The sequence below is a fragment of the Macrobrachium rosenbergii genome, chromosome 51, assembly GCF_040412425.1.
Source record: "Macrobrachium rosenbergii isolate ZJJX-2024 chromosome 51, ASM4041242v1, whole genome shotgun sequence".
Taxonomy (NCBI): Eukaryota; Metazoa; Arthropoda; class Malacostraca; order Decapoda; family Palaemonidae; genus Macrobrachium; species Macrobrachium rosenbergii.
The window spans coordinates 40,789,883-40,799,882 of NC_089791.1; the positions used below are offsets into that span (position 1 = coordinate 40,789,883).

Sequence of the window (10,000 nt, forward strand, 5' to 3'; positions counted from 1 at the left end):
TCTGAGTGGCATGCCACGACACTAACCACTATACCAGCAGACCAGCTTGTTATCTCCTTTGAAGTCTGTTATTATATTGTGTTCATGTGGTTATTCAGGTGTGATTTTGTGTAAAAAAAAATCTACCGTATGAATTATTAAATTTATTTTCGTTGACGCTTGAATATGGACTTCAATAAACGTTCTCCTAAGTTATCATTAAGTAATGTCTGTCTCCTAATGCGCTTTCTATTTTACCATTAAAATTAGTTCTTAAAAATGACACTCCGGTATTCTCAAGTAATTTTTTAAAATTAACCAGTCTCTGAATATTGATCTTTAAATATTTTGTACGGTATGAGGATATGTTATTAAAATGAATATTCAGATTTGGTCTAACTAAGTTCGGCCATTGATTATGAATCATTCATTTTATCTTTAAAAAGATTGGCTATGAATACATGTCTGTAAGGTTGGACAACCTTATAGACATGTATTCATATTATTAATAATATGAATAACATGTAATAATAATAATAATAATAATAATAATAATGATAATAATAATAATAATAATAATAATATAATAATAATAATAATAATAATAATAATAATAATAATAATAATAATAATAATAATAATAATAATAGAATTCGTAATAACGGCAATGACAGTAATCATATGGAGAATAAGAGCAAAAAAAAATATATAAAAAATGATAACAATTAAAAATACAGATTGCTGACGATTAATTTCAAGCCAGGGACCTTAGGTGGTTACAGAAGTCAGGTCCAGAAGGCTAAATATACGAAAATATTGTATCATCCACTTAGGATGACTGGGACGCCACCAATTTGACATTTACTAAAATTCTGAGTCATAACTATGCAAGACGGTGTTTGTTCAAGAATAATACCTTTGTGCGACAGCAGCGCGAAAGCTTCTTTGAGCATTATTCCGGTATTAAAAAATGCATTTTTATTTTATTTATTTTTTTTTTTAGAAGTCTTGAGCTTCAGTTCCTGCGTAAGGTTTTACTTTATACAAAGGAATATATTTCAGGTTCGGGAACGAAACGTTACTCATTTTCCTCTGTGTATGTTTTCATTTACAAAATAAATTGAGTCATTACTACTTAACGTTTTCTGCTTTCATGTTCACACACACACACACGTGTGTGTGTATATATATATATATATATATATATATATATATATATATATATATATATATATATATATATATATATATATATATATATATATATATATATTTATATGATTAAAGACAAAATCACGGAGGAATGATTTTGTCTTTATTTATATATTCATCACGTTCCATATTTTCATGATTCAGTTATATATATATATATATATATATATATATATATATATATATATATATATATATATATATATATATATATATATATACTGTATATATACACACGCATACATACACATTGTATCTTATGCTTAAAATATAAGTATATAAGAGCGTGATAGTACAAAGAAGGAAACGTGTATTACGAACAAACCTTTTCTATGTATATTGCAGCCACCAACGTATATTAATATTGTTTTACCTTTACAGGAATATTTTAACAATAGCTGTAGTTTTAGCTATACTGAGTGGATGAAATGTAAAGACAAGTGCTTAGGCGCCTGTGAAAAGTTATGGTGCCATTCCATGGCGAGAGTTCATGATAATTAAAATGTCGTTTAGTGTGTGTTTGGTGTTCTGTGTCTAAAAATGTAATGTCTGAATAAGAAGCCGTTGTCTGTCTTGATAGATTAGCGAGGTAGTGATCTGTGTTTTGTGTGCATTTTCCGTCTACTTAAAGTGAATATGAAGAAAGCCAACGGTTGATATGTGATGTGCTGGCTTTCTCCTGCCATCTCATCGCCACCGCGCCATGATGGCGCTGTTTGGGATGGTCTGGCTTCTTAAGGTGCGTAAACACCTCCGCCATTGTGCTCACTGCAGAGCTCACTTGAGAACATGCTCCCAATGCCGGGCAAGGCCTTCTCCATCCCTCCCGTCCATCGTCAATTCGAGGGACTCGACCAAAGAGTCCTGTGCCCAGGACACTGCTTCTCAAACGTCGCCCCCTGAGCAGGAAAGGACCCGAATTACTCTCGACCTTGTGGCTCACAGGCCTCCTCCCAGGGATGGGGAAGATAGTGATACCGATGGAGTGAATGGTAGTGATGGTGATCATGAAATAACTAGAGATGAAAAGAAGGATAATAGTGGCACTGACGAAAGGACCGCTGGGGAGGAACTCGAGGCTGTAGGGGGTTCTGATGATTGTAGTGGAGAAAATAACGAGATTCAGTTTATTTATGGAGGTCGAGTGTCCCCTTCGCTGCCAACTCCCCCACCGCCCCCAGTTCGCAGTCCTGCTGTGTCCCCCCGTCGGCCTCATGATCCACCCCTTAACGTTGCTCAGGAACCTTGTGACAGTGAAGCCAGATCTTTGGCTAGCCGTGTTTGTACCATGTATGGCCAGGAGCCTAACAGAACGGACTCTGCAAGGGAGAGACGAAAATCCTTTGGGTCCACTAAAAGACGGAGCCTTTCAGGTATGGATGAGCTCGATCAGGGTGACAGTGCTAATGTAAGGACGTCCACGTTGCCCCGACAAAGCTCAACTGGAAGTGGGTACAGATTTTGCTACACTCCAGGTCATACTCACCCTTACGCTTGTCCTCCTTTGGCTGGTTCCACTCCACATCTGCCTCATCTCACTCAGAATAACCAAAATAATAAATCTGTTCAGGATAGCAGAGCAGACTCGCTACTACCTGCTTCCAGCCAACAGCATACCACTCACCCAGGTCACCCACCCACCATAGTTCACCCTTCACTAGAGGCTCACCAGCAACAAACCTTGCCAGTGGTTCATCCCCCTCCCCATCATCCTCGAGATGTTCCCCAAGTTACCTTAGATCCCCGCCTTCTCCCAATGGATTCCTTAGAAGGAGCCTATGGAGGATCAGACTCGAGTCGCAGTTCCCATAGTGGCTCACGTAGTTCTTACAGCGACCACAGTCTGCCTCCGCCACTGCCATTCTCAGAGGGTGCTATTCATTACCTCCCCACTCCTCCCCCGCCAACTGCTCACATCCTAGCCCCTAACACTGCTCATACTCAGTATCATCCTTCATCAAACAGTAGTCAGTGGATGGGAAGAGAAGCTGTTGGGTATAGCTTGCAGAAGAGTGGCAGGGAGCTAGCAGAGTATCGGCAGCCACAGTACAGTGATGGCGTGTGGTCCATACCCACGAGTTCAACTACCACGACCTTTTTGGGTGCTGAGTACCCGCGTTACGACCCTACCACCGTCCCTGGCAGGGACCGACGACCATTCTCGCACTATGATCTTTATTACGATGCCCAAGTTGACAGTCATGGCACCTCCTCCCCTCGCCAAGGACATGGCACCCTTCCAAGATCCCATAGTATCTCGTCCTCCAGAAGCCACCATCGATCCCCTGTCAGGGGGTCTCATGGTCATTCGCGCAGTCCTAGCAGGCATCGAGCGGGAAAGCTTGATCTGCTGGAGGCCTGTGGTGGTGTTGATGGGCACAGGCTCTGTGACAGCGGCAGAGGGAATTGGGACCAAGGGGGAGGAGTAGCCGCAACGGCTTCTGGTGGCGATGCTCTTCCTCCTCCTCCTCCTGTAGACTGGGGTGCTTCAGGTGCTAGCTCACGAACACCATTCTGTGCCCTTCACGGATATGGAAGAAATAAAGGTAAGTGGTTTACGTGTCCCAGCTGTGGTAAGTGACTCTTAGGCGTTATATAGAAAAAGCGTTTTTAAGACCACTGGACGTCATGTTAGAGAAGGGTTAAAGAAATTGCGTTATTCTCTCTCTCTCTCTCTCTCTCTCTCTCTCTCTCTCTCTCTCTCTCTCTCTCTCTCTCTCTCAAAATCCAGGTAAGTGCTCTACTTTTCTGTAGATGTGTTCTACTGCAGACGATATTAATTAATAAGAAACTTAAATTGCTAAGCTTTCAATATATTTATTTCAAACTTTACCAAAAATTCAGTTTAGTAATTCAAGCTGGAAATGTCATCTGGTTAGCTGTTACAAGTCTTCACCGAGTGGATTATCTGCGAGTTGAGTTTTCTCTCCTTTCCACTTCTGTTTTTCAACTGTAACTCACATCTGATATTAATGCCCTCATTTCATTTCAAAGGTAATTGGAATTTTGTGTAAAATTTCAGGTTTTTTGAACCAACTTCTTATGTACTTTTTAAAGACATGTAATTATTTTCAGTTTACCAGTCTCACTGTCATAGTTTAAGGTGTCACATTTCTCTTTAATTTCTTTAATTTTCTTTACTGCGATGGTTGGATCCTGTGCTAATTATCATATACAGTTGCTATCTTTAGATGCTGGCTTTTACTGTGTAAAATAATAATCTCTTACTACCTTAGCTTTTCTCATGTCATGGTTTTGAGCAGTGCTAAATCTCAAAGCCTCTTTTCTTCGAAGCTCATTCAGTTAGTGAAAAAAGAATAGTATATTAGCCTCTCTCTCTCTCTCTCTCTCTCTCTCTCTCTCTCTCTCTCTCTCTCTCTCTCTCTCTCTCTCTCTCTCTCTCTCTCATACCATGATACAGTTAGTGAAGAAAAAATATAATAGGTTTTCTCTTTGATGAATGCTCTCTCTTTCTCTCTCTCTTTCTCTTATAATACCATACAGTTTGTGAAAAAAAATCGTATGTTAGGTTTTTCCTCTTTCGTTAATGACCTCTCTCTCTCTCTCTCTCTCTCTCTCTCTCTCTCTCTCTCTCTCTCTCTCTCTCTCTCTCTCTCATACCATAATACAGTTAGTGAAGAAAAACTATAGTAGATTTTCTCTTTGCATAATGCTCTCTCTCTCTCTCTCTCTCTCTCTCTCTCTCTCTCTCTCTCTCTCTCTCTCTCTCTCTCTCTCTCTCTCTCTTATACCATACAGTTTGTGAAAAAAAAAATCGTATATTAGGTTTTTCCTCTTTCGTTAATGACCTCTCTCTCTCTCTCTCTCTCTCTCTCTCTCTCTCTCTCTCTCTCTTATAATACCATACAGCCTGTGAAAAAAATCGTATATTAGGTTTTTCCTCTTTCGTTAATGACCTCTCTCTCTCTCTCTCTCTCTCTCTCTCTCTCTCTCTCTCTCTCTCTCTCTCTCTCTCTCTCTCATACCATAATACAGTTAGTGAAGAAATCATATAATAGATTTCTCTCTCTCTCTCTCTCTCTCTCTCTCTCTCTCTCTCTCTCTCTCTCTCTCTCTCTCACATCATACCATACTTTTCATCACGGTGATGGGAAGCAGAAAAATCGCTGCCAACTTGAAGAATGCAAAGGCTTCTTAGCGTCAAGGCGTTCTTTGAACTCTTGAAGAGCATTATTTTTATTTTTCCCACTCTTAAGAACAAAAGCTCTCACATATTCTTAACAAAAGCTCCTCTTACATTCTTCAACATTGATCTCAAAAGCTGGTACTCAGTACGCCCGCGCTTTTGTGTTGGTAATTTAATCATCTCGATTTCTTCCGTTCTTATGCGACTTTTTTTTTTTTTGCTGATTTATTTTTTATCACTTTTTTTTCCTCTTTGGTCTTTTAAAAGTATTCGGGCGCTTGTTAAAATTTAATGAAATCCGCGAATGGATACTCTGACTTAATATTGTTAAGGTTCTTTTGTTTTCACGCGTCAGGTTGTCTTTTTTATTTTTTTTATTTTGATCGTTTCATAATTCATTTTATTCTTCCGAATTTCATCGCTGGCATTTTACAGGAAGTTTGCTGTTCATATATTTCTAGTGAAATATGTGAGTGTATCTTAATGAATCTCTCTCTCTCTCTCTCTCTCTCTCTCTCTCTCTCTCTCTCTCTCTCTCTCTCTCTCTCTATATATATATATATATATATATATATATATATATATATATATATATATATATATATATATATATATATACATACATTCACATGTATATTGTATATATATATTATGTATATATGCATGTATCTATCTGAACACACAAACACACACACGCACATACACATATATATGTATATGTATGTATGCATGTATGTACCTATCTGTTTATACACACAGACACATACGCACATATGTATATGTGTATATATATAATATACAGTATATATATATATATATATATATATATATATATATATATATATATATATATATATATATACATATGGAATGAGATGTCTTACCCACCTTTATAGAGAACAAACTTCAATACACACACACACACTCTCTCTCTCTCTCTCTCTCTCTCTCTCTCTCTCTCTCTCTCTCTCTCTCTCTCTCTCACACATTAGAGGCTTCGACAGTGGCTGTGATCCTCACACCCCTTCGGTAATTTCCCTCGTTGTTTCCCTCTTCGATCTGCTCGTTACCATTTGCCTTTAAAATTCGTTTATTCACTGAACTTCCCCTATCACTTGTTTCTCATCACTTTGGCCCTCTGTTTTAGAACATACCTCGCACCACTCTCTCTCTCTCTCTCTCTCTCTCTCTCTCTCTCTCTCTCTCTCTCTCTCTCTCTCTCTCGTACAATCACTTCCCTTTACATTTTATCATGTTCTTTACATCTGTTTATCTCTAGAACTTTATGCCTCCATATAATAATTTAACGCTGGGCAGCCGTCTACTACGTAATAAGATTACGTAGAAAAGGGCCTCCCGTGGTTAAATAACTCGTAAGATATTTCTCTCTCTCTCTCTCTCTCTCTCTCTCTCTCTCTCTCTCTCTCTCTCTCTCTCTCTCTCTCTCTCTCTACCTCTTTATCTTTCGAGGAATTGACTCGGTGCCAGTCGGGCGCTCCTATTTCAAGCAAAATTAGACGTAAAATTATTTGGGACAGACTTTCTGTGAAGTGGAGATCCCTCTCTCTCTCTCAGCCCCCAAATATGCTCCTTGAATGGAAATTGCGGTTAATTCTTCCAAACGGTGGAAGTCGCCTTGGGATGGCAGTTGAATTCTTCATCCTGGTCTTACTGACCCGTATTCTCTCTCCTTTTATCCTCTCTCTCTCTCTCTCTCTCTCTCTCTCTCTCTCTCTCTCTCTCTCTCTCTCGTCATCATCATCATCATCATCATCATCATCATCATCATTATTACACATTCAGTTAAGCACATATAACTCCTGCTTAAATGAATCTGCAAGATAAGACTCCTGACATTTAAATTTTACGAAAATTTAAGCTCAATTTTGATGCTTACCTCGAGCATAAACTTACAGTTTTGTATTACAGTGCTGGTGGTGTAGTATGGAAGTTTACGCTTGGGTCACTCATCTGTCTACATTGCTTACATTTTCTACATATTACGTATATGTATATGTATTATACATAAATATATATATATATATATATATATATATATATATATATATATATATATATATATATATACCTTTTTACTTTATTATATGATAACTTCAGGTAAATAGTGTTAATCCATTACGCTGATAAATGGTTTTGTCGAAGGCAATTATAGACATTAAGACCTGATTCCTAGTACAACTAGAACAGGATTAAAAAAATTAATGAAATAAATTCACTTGTTTCTTTATTATTTACGAATAAGAGAGTAGAGTCCAAAGCTCTTGTACTTATTGTGTTCGAAGTTTTCATCTAAAAAGATAAGGAAAAATCCAATAACTCATCCCCTTTATTTTGTGCTTGACAGGTAAGGCAGCGTTCGTGGTAGGTGTGCGACATTTATTGGTCAGGTACAGGTGTCCCAGGTAAGTTGCTGAAATGCATTTTATTCCTAATTCATCTGTTAAGGAAATTAGAGTTAGTAGGAGAGCTCCCTTCTTTAATCCATATCCTGCTGTTTCCGATTGAATGAGCAATTGTGTTATGTTCACAGAACACATTAAAGGGACTTTACTCCGCTATTTTTGTCTGTGCATGATGATTAAGTGTAGTCTATGAATATGGGAGATTTTGCATTTCCCCTTAACAGTTGATTAATTGAAACCTTTGATATTGCATTTTAATGTCGAGGGTTCATCTTTAGTATGTTGGTATGTATACGGGTTACAGCTTTCGTCTGCGAATTGTACTAACGATTGCAAAGCTGAATGATATTTTCAAGCATCGATTACGCCCTTCAGGTACTGTTGCCTGTAAGGTCTTTCATTTTATCATTCAACTTTCATCTTTAAAATTTAAGCAACTATTTGCCAGGCAATGTGGAAGATAGGCTTTTGTGCACTTCGCACTTTAATGTAAGGATTAGGAATTTATTACTGTTGGACAAATTCCTTGAAATCATATCTGTCAAAGTGGACGGATACGTTATCGAGTATGGACGATGGAAACAAAAATTACATCACGTATAGACTCTTTCATTGGAAATATCGTTAACTGTTGCAAAGATTGTTCCATAGTGTAAAAGGAAGATTATTTATAGGTTTCATACAAGGAGCGACGATTCTGATTAATTATGAAGATATTTCGTTCGCTCTTGTGCAAAGATGCAAACAGACGTAAATGCATTTACGTTGATAAGTAAATTTTTGGACAGTTAAGTGAACTTTCGTTTTCTCCCTTTCCAGTCAGATGCAATTCGTCGGTAACAGTTGAAAGTTCATATATATATATATATATATATATATATATATATATATATATATATATATATATATATATATATATATATGTAGTATATATATACATATATATATATATATATATATATATATATATATATATATATCAATATTATATATATACATATATATATATATACATATATTGTATATGTATATGTGTGTGTATATATATATATATATATATATATATATATATATATATATATATATGTATATATATAACACAGTATTATTTGTTATTTCTTTTCTTTTGGTCGAGCTAGTGTAATGGTCAGCTTTGTAATGGAAATTTTAGTTGTTTATATTAGTATCTTTGATTTGAAATATTTTTTTAAGAGAGTATTTTAACCAGCACAGTTCGTTATCAACAATTGTAGTATTTAAAAGCTTTATGTTAGTGTAAATATTTAGTGTGTGTGTATATGTATTTGTATGTTTGTGTTTGTTTCTGTTTGTCTGTGCATATAAAGTTCAAAGCAAAAAAAAAAAAAGCTTTGTAAAATCATTTTCCCATAGTTCAATCATTTTCCCATAGTTCAAATTATGAAGAAATGAGCTTGAGTTTTATAATAGTACCTCTTTATCCCACCAGTGCCCAAAGGATCAAAATAATGATGTATACCGAGTTCTTTTCCTTGCAAGAGAGAGAGAGAGAGAGAGAGAGAGAGAGAGAGAGAGAGAGAGAGAGAGAGAGAGAGAGAGAGAGAGGGAGTTCAAACTCTTAGTAGCATTTTGTAGGTTCTTTGCTTAATAACGTTTTGTTAAGGCAACATTTTTCCTTTCCAAGTCTTTTAATTTTTGTCTAGTTTTTGTAAATTTTCCACATGGTCGCCATTTAATGTAATTTGCATTGTGGGAAGCCTCCCCTTTTTGTGATGGGACTATTTACTTCGTCATCGTTTCATACAAATAAAATTCCTGCAGAAATACGTCTTTAGGTTGAGTTACATAAATAAGTTAAATAACGAGAGAGAGAGAGAGAGAGAGAGAGAGAGAGAGAGAGAGAGAGAGAGAGAGAGAGAGAGAGAGAGAGCGGGGATTGTAAAGATGTAACGTACAACTCGGAATATTTTTCACCTCCACCCTAAATTGGATTGTCATTTTTTCTTAGGAATAGATGTAAACCGTAGGAGCGTCAATGTAACATTCTATGCATATTAATCACGATCTATTTGTTCCTTTTAATATTTTAAACGAGTGTTCAAGTGGCTTTCGGGTCGAGAGTAATCGTCTATTTCTGGCGTATAATGTGTGTGTATATTTGCAAGTAGATATGCATTATACAAGACTGGTAGTTATATATAAAAAATTGATTGGAATTTCGACGACGCTTCAGTAATCCGTAAGAAACATCCTTTAACGG

General features: G+C 36.7%; 1 protein-coding gene across 1 annotated transcript in view; it reads left to right on the forward strand.

Annotated features, from left to right (window-relative positions):
• The window catches only part of LOC136833033 (uncharacterized), a 337,881-nt gene that overhangs the window by 142,295 nt on the left and 185,586 nt on the right, over positions 1-10,000 (forward strand). The window contains exons 2-3 of the mRNA XM_067094680.1: positions 1,573-3,764; positions 7,704-7,761. Coding sequence (XP_066950781.1) covers positions 1,895-3,764; positions 7,704-7,761 — 1,928 coding nt within the window. The 5' untranslated portion in view covers positions 1,573-1,894. The remainder of the gene's footprint in view (positions 1-1,572; positions 3,765-7,703; positions 7,762-10,000) is intronic.